Source organism: Myotis lucifugus, unplaced genomic scaffold (assembly GCF_000147115.1).
Source record: "Myotis lucifugus unplaced genomic scaffold, Myoluc2.0 scaffold_15, whole genome shotgun sequence".
Classification (NCBI taxonomy): domain Eukaryota; kingdom Metazoa; phylum Chordata; class Mammalia; order Chiroptera; family Vespertilionidae; genus Myotis; species Myotis lucifugus.
Window position 1 is genome coordinate 6235927 of NW_005871063.1, and position 20236 is coordinate 6256162.

The window sequence follows — 20236 nt, forward strand, 5'->3', positions numbered from 1 at the left end:
AAATTTCGTGGCTGGAGCACAGGGATGAATGGTGGGGAGTAGGTAGAAAGCAGTGCACGTGGAGAGGTGGAGAAGCAGCTACTTTTTAAAGGGCCTTGGAGGCCTTGGGAAGAGAAATGAAGAGCCAAGCAAAGATCTTTTGTAAGCTAAAGGACATGACTAGCTCTATCTTTTCGGACCATAACTTGGGTGGAATTACAGAACTGGAGAGAGAAGCAGGAGTACTAGCCAAGATGCTGTTGTAGGAGCCTAGTCCTGTGGTCTCCAAACTTGATTTATTACACACACTTTTCAACAATTTTTAATCTGTGCCCATAATATAAATTCATATATTTCTAAATTATCTATGTGTAATCCAATCCCCAAACTAAATATGTGCTTGCAAAACTTCCTTTCATATTTTCAAAGATATAAAGTGAATATATAAATGTTCTAATATTTTCTTCTTGCCTGTCAGCAAGTTGTGTTGTGCACCTCAGTTGGGAAACCACAGGTGTAGGGAGAAGTGGAGGAGGGATGGCAGGGGCAGAGGACTTGGAAGAAGGGATGGAAGAAGGATCAGCAGCAGCATTTGGTGGCTGATTAGATGTGTGAGATGAGGATAAAGGCAGAGCTCTAGCTTGGGAGTTGTGGAAAATGTTTACCACCACTAATAAGGCAGTGAGTATCAGAGAAGGAACAGGCTTTTAGGACTATAATGATATGCTTAAGTTCCATGTGGCTTTCTGCCTGAAGATGTTATAGTACCATTTTCATGTAGCAGTTTTTAGAAATTGGAAATTAGAAAAGTTTCAAGAAGAAAAACCATTTAATTCATTATAGATAGTTAACAGGAAGATAATCAGTTTTGTAGATCATTCAACTCACATGTAACTTTCAGTTCTGGGAAAGTCCCTTGAAATCATCAATAAAGTATGAGAGAAGTCTTGTAGGTAGGCCTAGTGATATAATAAGAAATAGAACACAGATTGTAACTGTGGCCAAGATGATTTTTCTTACATGACAATAGGGTGAATCCTTGCTTGCTACTGACAAGGTCACACCCCTGCTGATGGCAGAAAGGCTTTTAAGGGCATGGGGCCCATGGTCTTGGGCCACTTCTGCACACCAGGAGGGCTCTGTTATTACCAACAATTATCTGCATGGAGGCATCCCATGCTCTATCTACTTTCTTCTGTATTTCCTTTGCAGGGCTTGCTGTTTGGATAGCAAAGCAAGGTCCAGCTATATTCTTGGTATTACTGGCCTCATTCTCACCTGTTTTTTACTGTGGACCAGTCTTTTTGGTCTAGCCTAGCTCAAATAGAGAGCAGCAAACTCAGACTCTAATCAGGTTAATGATGCTTGGCATCTTCCTGAGAGAAATTCATATCCTCCCCCCCTCCCCAGGAGATTTATTTAAGCAATATAGTATAAGTGTTGAATCTCAGACAATCCGCAAATCTGTGTGGTATGTGAAGACACCCAACTTAATTCTAAGACTTGATTATTTCCAAGAAACTCCGCATAATCTGTAGGGACACACCTAACAGTAGTGATGGAGAAACTATGTGCTTCTCTAGGTTTCCCAATAGTGTGGCCTTATTTTCCAAAGCAATGATTTCCCAGCCAGAGATACAGCCACATTCAAATGCAAGCACACATCTTTGTTCCCAGGACTAACATAGAAGCTCTTTGAATCACCCACCAAATACACTATAAGTGTGCCTGAAGGGTCTACTTTCTAAGCATGTACTATACTTCATTAATAATGATAAAACATCCCTATTACTCAAATTCTGAATGTTAGACTGTGTTCTGTATCCTAAACTGAAGCAACTTATCAAAATTGTGACTAATGTAATTATGGTACAAATGCCATCTTTCAGAGTATGTATGAAAATAATACATTTCACTAGATCATGTGCTTAGTATTTTAGCAGGGGGGATTGGGTTTGCATTAAGTCAGAATTTGTTTAAATGGGACTATTGTATTTATACAAGCATGTTACTGACTTTACAGCTTGGCATCTCACAGAGATAATGACACATTTTGGTGGATTTGAATTTCCAAAATCCTTTGCCAGATAGGAAAGGAAGAAATTACATATAGATTTTACAGTTTTTCATGAATAAGACCATTTTCTTTTTGGTCAAAATATGAAGAAAACATGTTAGGTAGAGACGTTTTTAGATTTCTCATGCTTCCAGTAGCAAAAATACAAATTGTGCTAAGAAAGTCCTTTTATACAGGCATTTTCAAGGCAAAATCCTGAGCAAATTACTTTTTCATGGTGGGCTGAAGGGAAAAGACATTGTGTTACAAACTTGTGTTTTTCCCTACATACATATTACTCATGATGCTTAGTAAAAGTAACGTTTCTGCTAAGAGCTAGCGAAGATTATTCCACATACTAAAATTTCCAATTACATTGGTTGAACAGTTAGAAAACATAGAGAACCCTGTATTACAATCTCTTGTAATTCTTCTGTATGACTTACACATATTATGCCATTCATTTACATTTTGCAATACATAATAATGCATTTGTTTTCAGGACTACAGCTCTACTTTATTCAGAATGCAGTTTTCTAGACCCAAATATCATCCTTTTATGTTCCGTGGTATGGCAGATTGCTGTTGCATTGAAGCTTTTCTGTATAAGAAATGTACTACAGAAGGGTGTTAGAAATAGCTGTGCCATAAAGGAAGCTCTGTGGCGGAAGCAAAGGGGCCATAGTGGATAAATTGTGCAAACGGCTGCTTGTTTGGAAATCAAATTTAATTCAAAAGAGCTTTCAATCACTAGTTAATATAACTGCTTTAAATTTACAGACAGTGGGAGTAGCTCACCGTTACCCAAGTATGCTTCATCTCCCAAACCAAACAACAGCTACATGTTCAAACGGGAGCCCCCCGAGGGATGTGAGCGAGTGAAGGTCTTTGAGGAAATGGCGTAAGTAATGTCTTTTCTATCAGCTGGGATCTGCAAAGCTGTAAAGCTTTTTACTGAGACCAGTTGATTACAGATGAATCAACTACTCCATCCAGCTGATAATGTGTTTCAGAATTATGAAAGGAGAATCGAATAGGCAAAAGAGAGCTTATTAAAGGAGAAGCGGAGGCTGTATGCTGGGAATATGTAAGCTCATACAAAAGAAACTTGGGAACTCATCCTTACTAGCTGAAAGCTCTATGTCAGTCATTCAGAATGTTCCCTTCCGAGGCTGTGTGGATGTAGGTGGCTAACACAGAGACGCTGAGCAGCAGAGTTAGTATCAGTACCATGCGTGGTGCATCTAATGGCAGTGACCACCAGCCAGAGGAAGCCAGTCTTCTTCCCTGTGGACACATGTACCATGTATAGTCACCGGACTTTCTGTTTACAGATTTTTTTCTTTCTGAAATTTCAATATGTACACATTAGAAATTAAAGGAAAAGTTCATACTATAACTACTTGGCAGAATAGCTAAAACAAAAAAAACAACAAAAAAACAACAACCCGTGTGGCTCTTGGGCAAAAAAGTACAATCATCCCTGTGCCCAGTGCAGGTGTGCGGCGGAGGCCTCTGTGCCCTTGCATGTAGCAGGGACAGCCCGGCCTGTAGGGGAGGATGGCTTAGGTTCTGGGCATGGGAGGAGAGGAAGGGCTTTGTTGGGCTGACGCTCTTTGAGGAGCTACTGAAACTTTATTTTTCTGATCTGTGTTAGTAGAAAGTATGTATAGAGATGCAGAAAAAGGAGGAAACGGTGGGGAAATCCTCTCCCAGTATACTTTTTCTTAAAAAAAAGAGCTTTCCAACTGAGCATGGTCTTCAGCTGTAATGTGAGAGGTGTTTCCACGTCCCTAAATGCGTGAAAGCAAACTAATGACCTCTGGGAAGATTTGTCTGCCCACATACCACTTCAGTGCTGTGTACATCAGGATCTGCCAGCTGACTTTGCTATGGAAGATGTTTACCCCTCTGTACACTTAACTCATCCCCTGCCATTCACATTTTAGCTGTTTTAGAGATTCCAATTAGTTCAGAAAGTGCTCAATGTTTTTGTGATTGTAAGTAAACCTCATTTTGTTTTATGGTTTTAGGTCTCGTCAGCCTCTCTCAGCCCCTCTCTTTTCATGTCCTGACAAAAACAAGGTTAATTTCATCCCAACGGGATCAGCTTTCTGTCCTGTAAAGCTCCTGGGCCCTCTCTTACCCGCCTCTGAGCTGATGCTCAAGAACTCTCCCAGCTCTGCCCAGAACCCAGGCCTGGCCACCCTGACCGTGGAGCAGCTCTCCTCCCGGGTCTCCTTCACGTCGCTCTCTGATGACACCAGCGCGGGCTCCACAGAAGCCTCCTCCATCCCGCAGCCATCCCAGCAGCCCCCGCAGCTCCTGCAGGACCTGCAGGGCGAGGAGCACGTCTCCGCGCAGAACTACGTGGTCATCTAATGCCGCCGCGGGGGCTGGCCCTACGGGACCGTCCACGGATTAGGAACCAGGTCTCAGATGTCTACCTGCATGGAGTGACAAACTTTCTGAATGCCACCACCGACAACAAGCTACTTAGCAGCATCGTAAAGTATCTCTTAACACTGATCTTGGCAGGGATGGAACTCCTCTTCAGCAGTTTTTGTGGAAAGCAGCAATGCTTGCAAAATGTGTGTCACTGAGCATTTTAAGTGGAGACTATGCATTTCATAGTATGTTTGACAGATTAGTACTGTGTCCTGTGTTTTGTTCCAAATTCTTCAGTATAAATAAGCTCTATATCAAAAAGTTGCCTGTCTAAATAGAAAATGTCTTGCTGTGTTTTGTCCTATGGAAAATACTGTACTTCAGGATTATGTTTACAATCGATCCAGGTGTTTGTTTCTAACTTCAGTAATACATACAATGCAAAAAATAAAATAAAATAATGGCCACAACAGTTGCACAGTGCCCACCCTATGGCCTAGCTTCAGGTACTTCAGTTGAAGTCTAAACTCAGGTAACTTGGAATGTATATCATATTGGGATATTAACTATTTCACAGCTAAAAAGCTAAAGAGGGAACATCACTCTTTGCCTTTCCTTGTTTTACGCATTTCCCTTTCCTCATTACATTCCACTTCCTTAGAATAAGAAGTGCATTCAGCCCTAGGAGAACGGTCATCCTGGACCTGGGGGAAATGAGGACCAGCACACCCAGGGTGTCTGACATCACTCCTGTCATGTGGTTACCAGGAAAACAGCTGTTGCATTCATGGTCTCAACGTGTGTAAACGTGGCTTTTTTTTTTTTTTTACAAGTTCAGGTGTTGCTCAGTTAATGACTGTTCAGTGTCGCATATAAAGTGTCCAGTACCAGGCTGTACACAAACATTCCACATTGTGTGTGATGGAATTTAAAGGCAAGAATGTCTAGGTTTAAATTCAGAACGAGTGAAGTTTCACAGGGAGTGGTTGAGATCTGTTTGTTTATGTTGGCCATCAAGGTCATGAAACGCTACTGTTTTATCTAAGGCATGTTAATGTCTAGTTTCCCTTTTGGAGAGTCTTTAACTCGCAGGTTTAAAAAGGACACGTTTGGGGTTATTGTCTTCCTCAAGCAGTTCAGGTGCATGAGTGACATTCATGTAGAGAGGGAATGTGTAGGTCTCAGAATTAATGCCACAGGAGTTAGAGGTTAGTTGGTGACTTACAAAAGCAGTAGTTTGACGCTGTATCATTTAAGCCTCTCTCGGTAGTATCATGAATAGTTCTGTTGATATTTTGGTCATGCAAAAACCCAAGTAAATAGCCTTGACCTTGCAGACTTGACTTCTCAGCGCAGTGTGAACAGGGCCCCCGATGCTCCCGACTGCTCAGGGGAAGAGCCCGACTTTCAGGCATTGTTTTCTGTCACACAAAGAGAGGATCCAAACGCAAAGGGAAGTTTTTGTATTTTCATTCCATTGCTTTCAGTTTAATAAAACATAGAGTTGTTTCCATCTGCACCTTAAGTATAGGGCACGGTTTTCTTAAGCGTTGGGGAACAAGATGCCTACAGCTACTGGAACGTTGCAGTTCCCTTCAGTCATTCCCAGGTTGTTATTTTCTAAGGAGGTTGGAGAAGGAAGAGACGGTAGAGATGAAAGCAACACCATTGATTTTTCTTTTAAAGAAATGGCATCTATGTGTATGTGTTTGTGTGTGTATGTATTCTGTGTATTATGTTGTCATGATTCCAGTTTTCTTCTTTCCACCAAAGTTTGCAGTAATATTCTCTACTGAAGGCGCATTCTGGCTCCTTTAAATTAGTCAGTGTTACGTTGTAGGAGATTGTCATGGGAAAGGACTCAGTTTACTTTTGCCATTTCCACAGGGGAACCTTTTTAAACAATCTCTTCAGCAGCAGACACCTTTAACCCTAATAATCTCAGGCCTTGATGAAAATACTATATTTTGTAGATTATGGTTAAAGGGAGAAAATTATTAGTTCTGTAAGATAAATATGAGCTCCATTAACTTCTGATACCTGGTTTAGCATTACCCACGTGTTGATCTTATGCTCTGCTTTTGTCCAAATAAGATTTAATAGTATCAATATCAATTTCCAAAAGATGGACTGAATATGCTTTCCCGGTGATGAAATCTGATGTACGATATTTATAGTGATATGTGCTTTTATTTTCTCATGATAAACTGAATATTAATTGTGTTGTACATTTATTCTTAGCCTATATGAACGTTTTGAACCAAATGTGTTAAAGCTTATGCTTTGCCATATAAATTTCCAGGAAGTTGTTGAGCTCAAATGTATCCTACATCCAGCTGTAGAAATTTGTCAGAAATTGTTTAAATTTTGTATATAGTTGTACTGTTTAATCCTAGCCACTGCGCTGAACAGTATTGGAGTTACCATCAATATGGCTTTACACAAGGAAATGTGTGGCTTTTGTTTTGTATTTTTTCAGTATAGAAGTTCCTGTGTCTTATTTAAATAAAGTTATTAGTAAAAGAGGAACAGTTCACATCCATCTTTGGAAAGACTGGGCGGCTGGCTTCTCACCCGTCAGAGGAATTGGGTGCAGGGTGGTGGCCATCTGCGGTGCTCACCGGTTCCCGACCTGCATCTCTGGGGCTGAGGGACTCCAACTGGGTCAGGTTTCCACAGCCTGCTTTCCTCCTGACATTTAATTTACACACTTTCCATCACAAGGTAAGAAGCTAGATGTCTAAAGTTCCAAGTCTCTGTAATGCTCCCAGCTCTGAGCACCTGAAATAGAGAAAACATTGTTCCCACGTTATTATTTTATACCTAAGAACTGTTGGTGGGAACAGGTTATTGTTTTAAGTTTGATGAAATCACCTCAAAAAAAAGTTGCCTATTTCTTGCAACGAAAGCTATAGTTCAAAAGACATTTTTATTTTCTCTTTTTATTTATGTTTAGATTCAGGATAAGAGGGAGAAAAGCTTTACAGAACAATGGAGTGTTGATATTAGGTCCCGTTACCCAAATGGGCTCATGATAGATCGTGTGTCCTGAAAGCAAAAACAAACCACATTGAGAAGTAGTTTACCAGCGGAGGGTTCTTTTCCCAAAGCACATCTTACCCAAGAGATAAGATTTCACCTTTAAAACAAACGTTAAAATGACTATTCAGTGTCTGTGCTTTTGCCTGAAAAAAGGTAAAATACAACATTTTAAGCTTGTCAACTATCTTGAGGATGATTCATAATTCAGACGGGGAATTATGTACCTTATGCAACTTAAAAATTCCATTGCAGGTGAATTCCAAGGAAAAGTAGAATTCTCAGTCCTATCTCTACTTGACTCAATCAAATAATAAGCTTAATATATAAACAGCCCTGAGAAACAAGCAGTATGTCAGTATTTGCAAAATCAAGTCTTGAAAAACAAAGGGGGGAAATTAGGCCTAAGTTCTTACATATGTTTAACCTTATACTAGCTAGAAATAGCCACTGAAAGTTTATGAATATTGCAAAATAAGTGCTTATCCCATGCCCCACCCCACAGGGTGAGGCCCCTTCTCAGTGTGAAGTTTCCTGCCCACACATGTTCCCTACTGCTCTCGACCTGCAGCTTCTGCCTTCTCTTCTCCCCCATCTTCGTACTCAGGGCTCTGGAGCTGCAGGACTTTGTGAAGTTGGATCCCTTCATTCACAGCAGGAGTCAGCATCTGAATGCTGTAGTCTAGCCCCACAGTTCCAGTTGTCTGAAGAGCATCTCCTCTCAGACTTGCCTCATCTCAACTTCAGGACTTAAGTGGGATGAAGACACTATCTTGTCCCCTGTTGCACCAAATCAGCTCACCTTTTTACACCCCTCTCCCTATATCCCAGAAGACAGACGGGAATTGCAAGTCCTGCAGTTTTCTCCACCTGCATCTCTCTGATGAGCCTTTTCCTTCCTACTGTCTCCCCTCTGAATTTCAAGCTGCAGAGGCATGATGGCATCAGATCAGACAGCCAACCAGGTGGATGAATTTCTTGTGAGATAGGATTCTGATGGCAAGGAAACAAAACTAAGCATGCTAGACTTCAGTACCTCTCTAAGCCATAGACCAGGGAGGGGTCACCCAATTAGTGCACATGGGCCGAATCCACCCCATGCTTACTTTCGTAAGTCACATTTTACTGGACCAAAGCCACCCACACTCATTTGCTTATGTAGTAAGTAGTAAAGTCTTGAGGGGGCCAAAAGTTAGATGCGGGTTTCTGACTGTCCGCTCCCCTAACCCCCACATGGTTCACGGATCAGGGGTGTTGCCTGTGGCTACTTTGCTGCACAATGGCAGAGTTTCAGTTGTAGCAGAGACAGTCTGGCCCCCCTGCCTAAAATATTTACAGTCTGGTCCTTTACAGAAAAAAAGCTGCTGACTTCCGCTATGGACCAAAGAGCAAACTAGAGGTAGGTGACTTGTGCTATACGTGTGGTTGTCTGTGAAATATGTTCACAGACTCTCTGACCCACCTCCCTTCAAAAGGTAGAGCTTTGTTTTCCTCCCCTTACGTGTGGGCTGGACTTGCTCATGAATTAGAATCCCACAGAGTGATAGGCTGGCACTTCTGACATAGGGTTATAAAAAGACAGGCTTCTGTCTTGGGGTGTGCACTTTCTTGGATCTCTTGCTATGGGGGGAGCTGTTGTAAGCATTCTCAGGAAGTCTATGGAGAGACCCATGGCCAGTGGTGGAGTCCTCTGGCCCCCAGCTAGCATGGAACTGAGGCCTCTTGCCAGCAACCATGGGATTGAGTTTGGAAGCAGGTCCTCAGCCCCAGCTAAACCACTCCTGGGTTCCTGACTCTGAAAAACTGTGAGACAAACCATGTTTTTGTGTTCAGATGCTAAGTTTTGGGGTACTTCACTGCACAGGGTTAAAGAACTAATACAATACAGCAGCTCCTCTCCATGCCACCCCCCCCTACCACCACACACATACTTATACTCATTACTGACACCTAAAGTCTTTAAATATCATTCTGTCTTCTGGTTCCGTAAAATAAAGCTTGCCTTTTTTAGAATGGACACTTCTTGAAAGAAGCACTTTGGACTCAGTCCATAACAAAGCTTTCTCATGCAACATTTTGTTACTGGAGCAAGTTACATGGTATTAAGTCCACTGTATGTACCTGAACGTTGTCTAATACTAAACCATCTTACCTGAGACAAACCAACAGTGAGGGGTGTGGGGGATTAAACGCTTGCAGAAAAGGATTCCCTATGGAAAATGAGGCAACAAGGGATGGGGTAGGTGGTCAGGTTTTCAAGCTGGGAAAGAAGAAAAAGAATCAAAAAAAAAAAAGAGAGAGAGAGAGAGGGAAATATTTCCACCTCAAAGGTCTTTGTTTTTTCCCCTTAAGAGGAGGCTGGTAGCCCACTGGTTCTAATCCAGCCCGTTCCATTCCATGGGCATTTGCATCTCTCAAAGAGGAGATAAAAAAATAAATATTTCAATGGTTCCAGATCAGTTTGGTGATGGCCCCTCTCATTCAAAACAGCCATTTTCTTAACCCTAAGAATTTGAACAATTAGATCATTTTTCCTCCCAAAGATTTTCTGATAACAAGAAATGGGTTTCCTTTCACATGACAAATTCTACTCAAGTCTTGGCATCAGTCTGAAGCGTGACTTCGATGACATTCCTTTAGCCAAAATTGGGTATGGCCCCGCAGGCAATGGATGTTATTTCAAACCACTGTCTGGAAGCAAGCTGGATAAAAGGTGGCTGTAGGGCTCCACCCAGACCTGCCAAATGGGGAGAAGGGTTCGTGCTGGAAAGGCAAACCTTTCTCAGGTTTTCTGTTCCACTTTGTGAAGGAAAAGGGTTATACCCAAGGGACGGGAGTTAACAAAGGACACGGCTCCCGGGCTGCAATAACCAGCCTGCCATTTTTCATATGGGCTGAAATCAAGGCAAACAGGGTCATCTTAACTCACTCTTCATTCATCTATGTCTGTCAAACGCCTGGCGTGGTCTCCCTGCTTCCCTTACCAGTGACCACCCTGGGAGTTTTGTATGAGGAACCTGTTGCTTTTTGAATCCCTGACCCCTTCTCCTGATGGTTCCCCTAAACCCAAGACCGTGGCAGCAGGACCTGGGAGGAGATAAGAAAGACCTGTTGGGACGAGGCTCCAGACGGTTACAGCTGGGGAATAGGTCTGTGGGTGGAGGACAACGTGCTGAGACAAGTTTTCACAATAATTTGAAATATTTTATTTTTTCTTTACAATGGGCATGTATTATTTTTGTAATGTTTTGTAAAAGAAGACAGGGAAGCAACATGAGCCGCATTCTGCAATTATTGGCAGCCCCCTTCCCCTGCCGGCACCGGCTTCTTACCATCCATCCATCCATCCATCCATCCACCATCCAGTTTGCAGCAGAAAGTGGGTATGACTGAACTGACTGCTTTACATGTTTCTAATATTACGACAAGGTGGGATTCAAGCGAAGTGATCAACAGGAAAATAAATGCTTAACTTCACTAGTCACCAAAACAATGCAAATTGAAATAATGTGTTGCCTTTAAACTGGCAAAGATTAAAAATAAGGAAAATGTTCGGTGCCAAGGGGGTGGCCAGGGAGGAGTCACTCCTGTGCCTGCTATTAGAAGAGTACGTTGGTACAGCCTGAGCGAGAACGTGGCAGCTCTTCCACCAAGTGACAAAAAGCAGGTCACAAACCAGTGCGATCCCCTGGTTTTGCAAAAATCCTATATAATAAAAGGCTAATATGCAGATTGACAGAACGGTGGAACGACCAGTCGCTATGACATGCACTGACCACCATGGGGCAGACGTTCAACACAGGAGTTGCCCCTGGTGGTCGGTGTGCTCCCACAGGGGGAGCACTGCTCAGCCAGAAGCCAGGCTCACAGCTGGCGAGGGCAACGGCGGTGGCAGGAGCCTCTCCCGCCTCTGCGCAGTGCTAAGGATGTCTGATGACTTAGGTCCGCTTCCCATGGACATCCCCTTAGGCCAGTGGTCAGCAAACTGCAGCTCGGCAAACTGCAGCTTGTGAGCCACATGCGGCTCTTTGGCCCCTTGAGGGTGGCTCTTCCACAAAATACTGACTTCTGTGCATGGGCCACGAAGTTTCAATCGCACTGTACGTGCGTGCCCGCACGTGATATTTTGTGGAAGAGCCACACTCAAGGGGCCAAAGACCAATGGGGTTAAAAGCCCGAATTTGGGGGCAATTTCTTTTAAGGCTCCCGGACTGTGAGAGGGCACAGGCTGGGCTGAAGGACCCCCCCTCCCATGAGTGCATGAATTTCATGACTGGACCTCTAGTGCATATATAAGTAAGTGAAAAAAAATAAGACATGAAGAATGTACAAAAACGAATCATGATTATATCTGGTTACATCAGCTTAAAACCTCTGCCTCTAAGGTCCTCAAGGACAGTGTGGCCCTAACATCCTCCTCCTGCTGTCCACTGTCATTTGCACCTTTTCTGGCCTGTGGGTGGGTCAGTCAGGGGCCACCACCTGGATACTCATGCAAGAGGCCCAGGTCCTCCCAGACCTCCATGCCCTCCCTTCCCCCCAACCCCCCTTGCCCTGCCCGCACCTACAAAGCGAGGCCAGAAGACCAGGACGTGTCAGACCTCAGCCTGGACCCACTCTCGGTCGTCTCTGGGTAATTTGCCTTTAGCCGTGGACATGGTTTACGGGTCAGAAAAACCAGCCTGCTTGGCCCTGGGCTTCTCTCCCTGGGCTCACCAGTGAAGCCCAAGATACAGAAGCCAGGGCTCCCCGGGGCTGGTGCTGAGGGCCGGTAACAGATGGGTGGCAGACTGCAGGGAGCAGGAGCTCAGGCTGGTGGGTGGTCAGGCTTTGTTCTCTCCCTGCTGGCTTCTTCCCCTCCGGCTGGAGCCAAGGATGGCAGCTCCCATTGGCAGGATAAAAATACCTCTCAGTTTGACGGCTGCGGCCCACGCACGGCCAACTGAGCCACTGAGGGCAAGGGCAGAGGAAACGGTGCAGAATGGCCGTGACCGCCCTGCAGGGAAAGGTGGCTGGAGGAAGCTCCCGCTCGCTCCCACGTGGACGGTTCGGGGTTCTGGTGCTCACAGGAAGTTCCAGTGACATCGGTGCCGCGGCATCAGGCATCAGCGTGAAACCACGATCAGCATGCATGTTTCTGACTTTTATTGTTCCTCTATCCCTTGGAGGATTTATAGAAGCTCTAGTCATTTCCTCGGGAAAAATTCAGAGGTACATTTTCTCACACACACACACACACACACACACACACACACACACACACACGATCTCAAAAGATGTACAGAACTCTGGGGCTAAGAGGTCCATAAATCCCTGGACGGGAATAGGGTTTATAACCCAGCTGCCAGAAATGGCCATGAACTTCTAGAAGAGAGTGAAAGAGAGGGTGTGGATGTGCCGAGTGCTGGTCCAGTCCCGAGAGTGCCTTCTCTGTGTGCTGGAGACAGGGGGCCAGTGGAGGATGCTCTACAATGTGGAACCAACAGAAATACCAGCAAGGAGACACCTCAGACCAAAAATCAATGAAAGAGCTCCCGGGAAGTGGCTGGGAGCCGGGAGCTGATGCATAGTCAGGCCTCCACTGATGAGGCCTTATTTCTAAACTCAATCACTTCTCCCCTGGCTTGCAGAGGGGCCCTGGGTGCAGGCCTCGTCGGGTTTCAGACGTTTCCTGAGCACTTCCAACCCGCTCTCTGCTTGGGTGAGTCATGAAGAAGTGGCCCGTCCTAATGCCAAAGCCAGCACTTACCCAACATGAGGTGGGGCTCAGGGGCCGTATCCCACCAGTAGAGTGTCAGGCAATAGGAGCTGGGGACTGGGGTCAGGGAAGGAATTGGTGGGGGTGGAGCGCATGCAGGAAGAGATTTGATAGAGAGCCTACGGGGCCCAGAAGTCAACTGAGATTCATTGTTTTCCTAGGAAAACACTGGTTCAAGGAATGTGGCCACGTGCTTGAGAACTCTAGAGCAAGCATTTGGGCATGTTGAGAACAGTAGGGCTCTCGTCAGTTTCCTATCACTTATCAGAAGGTAGGACACAGGTGTATGTTTTGTATTAAGCTAAGGACCCTATTTTCAGAGGAAAGTACGAAGAGGTCAATGGATGAAAGTTTAGATGAGCCACAGGAGAGCAATGATACTCATGCTGACCTAGCAACTCGCCCCCCCAGGCTCCGGCCATGACCAGCCACCTCACCTCCCCCACCGTGTGTCTTGTCTAGACCTCTCTGCCTCGGCTTGCTCAGACTCCGCCATTACTCAAGGCTCCCATGGTTTTATAGTAACCGTGCATTGCTTTTTTCATCTGGATTTCTGCTCTTTGGTCATGGACACATTGTTTCATATCATCACCAGTTCACAATGAAAGGAGCGAGAGAAGCTGATAACTTCTTGACTCTTGTCTGGGTGGAAAGTTAGTTCTGCCAGGACTGCCCACAGTGTGAGTTACTAACTAAGACCCTGTCTCTCCTAGCAGAATGGGAGCCAGCACTGCTTAGGAGGGGACATGGGTGTGACCGGTACTTAGTATGTTCATGTGGAACTTTCTAATCTCCTGGCCAATATTTTAAGACCATTTTCTACTAAAAATAAAAACAACCCACGCAACTTCCTTCTTTAATCCATATCTATTTTCTTCTTTCCTTTGTACAAACTAGATTTTACTTTACTTATTGATTCAATTGCAGTTTACATTCGATACTATTTTGTATTAGTTTCAGCTGTGCAGCATAGTGGCTAGAGACAATCATATACTTTACACAGTGTTCCCCCTGGTATTTCCAGTACTCACCTGGCACCATATGTAATTATTACAATACTAGAGGCCCAGAGCACGAAATCGTGCGCGTGTAGGATCCCTAGGCCTAGCCTGCTAGCAGGGCCATCTTCTGCCCGTTCGCCAGTCCCAGTCCTGCCCCTCCCACCACTGACATCCATCCCGGTTCCCCATTCGCCATCTGGCGATCTATCGGAGCCTGTGGGCTGGGGGGAGGGACCAAGAGGTCCACTGTTCTGCCCGCTCACCAGTCCCCAATCTTGCTGCACCACCAACACTCACCTGGTTCCCTGTTTGCCATCCAGCAATCGATCAGAGCCTGCGGGCTTGGGGGAGGGACCGAGAGGTGGTCAGTGTACCTCATAGCAACTGGTCGATCAGTTGTTCTGGTCGTTACATCATTATGGTCACTGGCCTTTTATTATATAGGATTATTGACTTATATTTGCTACACTGTACTTTACAACACCATGACTTTTGTAACCACCAATCTGTACTTTTCATCCCTTCACTTTTTTCACTCAGCCTCTCAATTCCTCCTCCCCTCTGACAACCATCAGTCTGTTCTCTGTATCTATGAGTCTAAGGCAGTGGTTCTCAACCTTCTGGCCCTTTAAATACAGTTCCTCATGTTGTGACCCAACCATAAAATTATTTTCGTTGCTACTTCATAACTGTAATGTTGCTACTGTTATGAATTGTAATGTAAATATCTGATATGCAGGATGGTCTTAGGCGACCCCTGTGAAAGGGTCGTTCGACCGCCAAAGGGGTCGCGACCCACAGGTTGAGAACCGCTGGTCTAAGGTTTTTCAAAGTCAACTTTAAAGACCTAGAGCCTTTTTTAGGCAGATGTCACAGTACTCATGAAATATTGTCTGCCCTGTCCCACTTCCCGGCCCCTTACAGTTAGGCATGCGACCATTTCTGGCCCATGGGCTGGGTACCATTCCTTGGATAATGCACAGCACAGCCCATGGGCCACACTCCAGCTCTACCTTGCCTTGCCGCAGTGGCGGAGGCACTCACACGTTTCATGAGATCAGCCATGAGCTGACGACGCTCCCTCAGCATCAGTCCCTGAGGGTTTGTGGGGTCCAGCTGGAAATAGAGCATTAGTGAGAAAGGAAGGAAACTTCCTTGTTGTAAGCCACTGAGATGTGGTGGTGGTTGTTGCTGAAGCGTAACCTGGCCTATCCTGACTTCCCCACAGATGGAGGCTGGGAGACAGCCGTGAGGACACACAGGGAACAGGCATCTTCTTTTGAGTGTCACACCTACAGACTCCTGAGTCTGCAACCCAGGCTCTCTGCTTCTGCTGATGCCTCAGGGGCTCTCCTCCTGGAGGGCTGCATCCCTCTGTGGAGGAGCTGGAATCCAATTCTTTTCTCTTTTCGTTAAAGCCATACTTATTGAGGCATATAGTGACATTCATCCTTTTTGGTGCGTGGTTCTATGCATTTTGACAAATGCAACAGTTGTGTAACCACTAGCACAATTAATTCCCAGAAGCATTCCGACATCCCCAAAACTTTCTGGGGCCCCTTTTGGAGCCACCCCCCCCCCGCGCCCCCCCAGCCTCAGGCCCTGGAAACCACTGATCTGACCCCTGGCATAGATTTGCCTTTTTCAAAATGGCATACCAGTGGAATCACACAGCATTTAGCCTTAAACACGAACAACCTTTTTACTTTGGAATGCTTTTAGGTGGACAGAAAAGTTGCAAAGATGGTACAAAACTCCTTACCCAGTTTCCCCGATGTTACCCCTTCCATAGCTATAGGACAGTGTCAAAAGGAAGACATTGGCATCGGTGGGATACTGTTAGTTAAACTATAGACTTTATTAGGGTTTCATTCATTTTTCCACTGATGTCTTTTCTTTTCTTTTTTCAAGATTCAGTCCCAGATCCCACATGACATTTAGTTGTCCTGTCTCCTTAATTTCCCCATCGGTGGTGGTTTCTCAATCTTTTATTTATTTTTGTGTGTGACCTTGGTACTTTTGAAGGGTACTGGTCAAGTATATTATAAATGTCTCTCAATTTTAGTTGGCTTTATATTTTTCTTAGGACTAGACGGAGTTGTGAAATTTGGGAAAGAATACTACAGAGGCGAAGTTTCCTTCTTACTGCATCACAGCAGGGAGTGCAGGACCCCCAGGTGAAGGATCAGGTAGTTTGGGGAGTTCATCGTGTGTTCCCGTGCGCTGCTACATAAGATGCCGTGGCATGCATGTGCCACAGTTCGTGCATCCATTGCCTCAGTGAAGGATATTTAGGTTGTTTCCAGTTTGGGGAGATTATGAATAAAGCTGCTACAAACATCCACATCCACGCTTTTGTGGGAACGTAAATATTTTTTCCCTGGAGGGTGAATTCCTGGGCGTGGGATCGCGGGGTTGTACGGTAACTGTGTGTTTAACTTTCTGTGAAACTGCCAAATGGTTTCCGAAATGGCTGTTCCGCTCGGCCTTCCCATCAGCAGCGTGTGAGTGCCAGTTGATCTGCCCCCCCCCTTCCTTCTGATCAGTGTTCTGGTTAGGGGTTCACGTGCAGAATGCCTTTCCGACCTGCACGCCTCGAGCAGCTCCCCTTTCTGTGGCAGACCCCACTGCACTCCTGCTCTCAGCACGAAAATTTGCCCAACTTTGGGGAAAAGTCAGGAGCCACTTATTCATCCTTCTCGCCTCGTTCCCGTGGGGTTTAGGAAAGAGCTGATCAATGATGGGGAGGGAGGGTGGAGCTTGAGGGTCTCAGGGAAGGTCGTGGGGAAGGAGACGCCGCCCTCTCTCACTTCAGTAGCATTTACCAAGCGAGTGACCTGCTGTGCCGCTAGTGGCCACGCTGGTGTGCTGCGGTGTGAGCACAGTACAGTGGGGCCTTGACTTACGAGTGTCCCAACTAACGAGTTTTTCGAGATAGGAGACTCTATAAGCCCCATGAAGGACAAGGTCTAATGCAATGTTATGAAACATATAACATTATTGCCACCACCCCCTGGTCCAGACCCATCACAAACACCATTCATTTTTCAGAAGCCTTCTCAATGCAGAATTCTCGGCAGCCATTGCCCATCAGCCCAGCTTGGCTCCAAGCTGAACTCTGTTTTCCAACACAGCTGAAGAGACCTACACCACTGTGCGGTGAGCGGTGCCAGTCGGTGGACTGGGGAGACGGTTTAAATCAAAGCAGAGGATTAATTGCCATGGCCCATCTGGAGGACACTAGTTGATCACAAAGACAGATGCAACTTTGATCTCCTGGCAAAGTCAGCAGTGCTAATAGTTAGCCGGACCCACTGCCAGGGTCGGCCCCTGGGAGAGGTCTCTGAGAAAGGGGAGCACGGAGTTCAATCAGTCGGCTCTTGGAGGTGAAGCCTGAGCAGAAGGCAGGAGAGGTCTGGCAGGTGCCATTGACCCAGATGGCCAGGCAGCCTCTCAGACACCTCAGGGCTCTCAGGCCTGGCCCCGCACCCAATAAAAGACCCGCCCCAGCAGGATGGGTGAGCCCCACCGACATGCCCACTGGCAACTCAGGGTTCCCAGGGCTGCCACCTCTGAGCAGATCACATTTTCTTGGGCACAAACCTCTGTCAAAAAGTGCTGGTTCTTTCTACGTTGGTGCATTTCTAATTCTGTATCTGACGGGGCTGTTCTCACTCTCCCAGAACTCCAAATCAACCTGACATTTCTAAAGTTACATTTTGAAGGCAATGAATCTATAATGTGCACCAAGGCCCCTGCCAGCTGGGGAAAAACAGTAAGAAAGGGAGAAGTAGAAAGAGTTCTGGCTCCCTCTCTTCCATTGGAATATTCTCTATGTATCGAGGGGCAGGGGGAGAGGCGTTGGGCCGGGGGGGAGGGGTGTGCAGACCACCTGAAGTGGCAGCCAGGTTCTCAGGGAGCAGGTGCTGTCCGAGTCTCCCTGAGGGGCCAGTGCAATGGCGGGTCAGGCGGGCCTCAGGACGTGGAGTGAAAATGAAGAAGTGAGACTGGGCGTGAGGAGGGTGGGGCTCCTTTTCTTCATGCCAGAGTTGGGGTGTTCTCTGAGGCTGGCCCCCCGAAGAAGGCCCCTGGCCTGGCCGGCACACAGCCTGCTTAAAAGAGAATCCGGCAGCAGCTGCTTCTCCTTAAACTGAGAGGTGGCCGAGGGGCTTTGTGTGCGCCCGGATCAAAACACGCCCATCAAGAGGGATCAAGAGCCTGGCCAAGTGGATTGCAGATGGGAAAGGGGGTTGAATCTTTTTTTTTTTCTTAACAAAAAATGTAAAGAAAATTCAGGGAGAAAATACCCCATGTGCAATTCTTTCCTTTCACTGGTTGCAAAGCCTGTCCAACGACCACCATTCTCCTCTCCCCGTCACTCACAGATCAATGTTAACATGCAGCCTGTTAGTGTTTAAAGTGATCCATTCAACATGGGAGAACCCCACAGCCCCTTGCGCCCCCCCATAGCCCCCTAGCTCCCTGGGCCTGCAGCCTGGAGTCAGCCCCTCCTGACCCATCTCCTCTCTAAGGCTGCAAACAATTGTGACCCAGGATGGAACTTAATGCACATTCCATAGGGGGCAGTGCCCTTGAGCAATCATTAATCCGGGGCTACAAGGTGACTCCAGGGTGCTGGGGACTGGGAGACAGAGGACGGGCAGACAGGGGCCCTGTTCTCGGGGAGGGGCGGGGGTTGCAGCACCGAGTGGGGGTGGGGGAGGCAGATGCGGTGCCATAACTACGCTGAGTCAGGAGCCAGAAGGGCAGGAGGGGACTGTCAGGGAGAGAGAGGGTGGTTCCTCAAAAGGAAACCACGCTACGCTTGCAGAAGTCCCTGTGCAGGAGGTGGCATCCTGGGGTGGGCAGGGCAGTGAGGGCAGCTGAGGGTAAGGAGAGGGGCATCGTGGGTGGAGGGGGCTGCAAATGCGCAGGCCGAGACCAGGGTGGTTTGAGGGTACAGCAAGGCCCCCCATGTGTGTGAGGGAGGGTGGCCAGATGGGGCCCTGGGCTATATCTTGATCTCCTTAAAGACTGGGAGTGCCATGCTAGGAGCTGCTAAGTGAGGTTCTAATGAATGAGATCCCCAGGACAGCCTGTGCTGGCAGAAGTGAGCAGATACACAAGCCACATAACGCAGAGTCCCATCCCCCCACCCCACTGGCTTCTTTCCGTGCAGAAAAGGAAACTGCCTTCCGCTGTCCCTTCTCCCTTCCCCCAGACTGTCTGAGAGGACAGTGGCTGGGCCCTTCCATGAGGGCACACACAGGCAGCGGGGAGCCCAGTGTTCCTGTGGGTTTGGGGGAGACCCTTGCAGAGCTGGGGACTAAGGCCACAATGAGAGCAGAAGAGCACCCCCTGCCCCAGCTGAGCACTTAGAACCATTTCCCAGCTAATCATCCATTCTACCCCCACTCGGGGCCACTGCCCCACTGAAAGGGCTGTATACAGGCCTCTGTGGACGGGTAGCCTCTTCCTTAGCATGCCACCGGGGACAAGGGAGGGGCAGGGCACTGGCTGGGGGGGGGGGGTCTCCATCACTGTGGGATGTCTACTCTGCTTATGTTCCCATCTGCAAACTGTCACTCCCACCCCTGCCTGAGCCAACAGCAGTGCAGGTCCTCCTCCGGCCTCTGGGCTGAGGGAAGGCAGGGCCAGGTCAGCAGCTTCCCACAGGTGTGACCCCTCCTCCTCCCTCTCTCCTGTCCCTCCCCCCACGCAGCTCCCCACTGTGTCCCCACCACAGATTCATTTATTAACTTGACTTTGCGTGTCAAATATCGTTTCCATTTAATTAAAAAACAACAGTTCATGTCACAGGGACGGCAGAGATACATGCTTTTTGAATTGCGGCCGTGGAAAGGACAGAAGGAGACACTGGCATGGCAGACACGGCTGGTTTCCATGGACGGGTCATGCAGCCATCCTCTGCCCAGGGACCCACGTGGCCATCGGGAAAGGGCCAGGATGTGTCTGGGTTGGCGGAGCTGCATCCCGAGCTTTCGGGGTTGGGTG

At 46.8% G+C, this 20236-nt stretch overlaps 1 protein-coding gene across 2 annotated transcripts in view; it reads left to right on the plus strand.

Annotated features, from left to right (window-relative positions):
• The window catches only part of GLCCI1 (glucocorticoid induced 1), a 49010-nt gene extending 42061 nt beyond the window's left edge, over positions 1-6949 (plus strand). For both annotated transcript variants that reach the window (XM_023750756.1, XM_023750757.1), the window contains exons 7-8: positions 2816-2936; positions 4069-6949. In XM_023750756.1, coding sequence (XP_023606524.1) covers positions 2816-2936; positions 4069-4417 — 470 coding nt within the window. In that variant the 3' untranslated portion in view covers positions 4418-6949. The remainder of the gene's footprint in view (positions 1-2815; positions 2937-4068) is intronic.
• The last annotated feature ends 13287 nt before the right edge of the window (positions 6950-20236 follow it).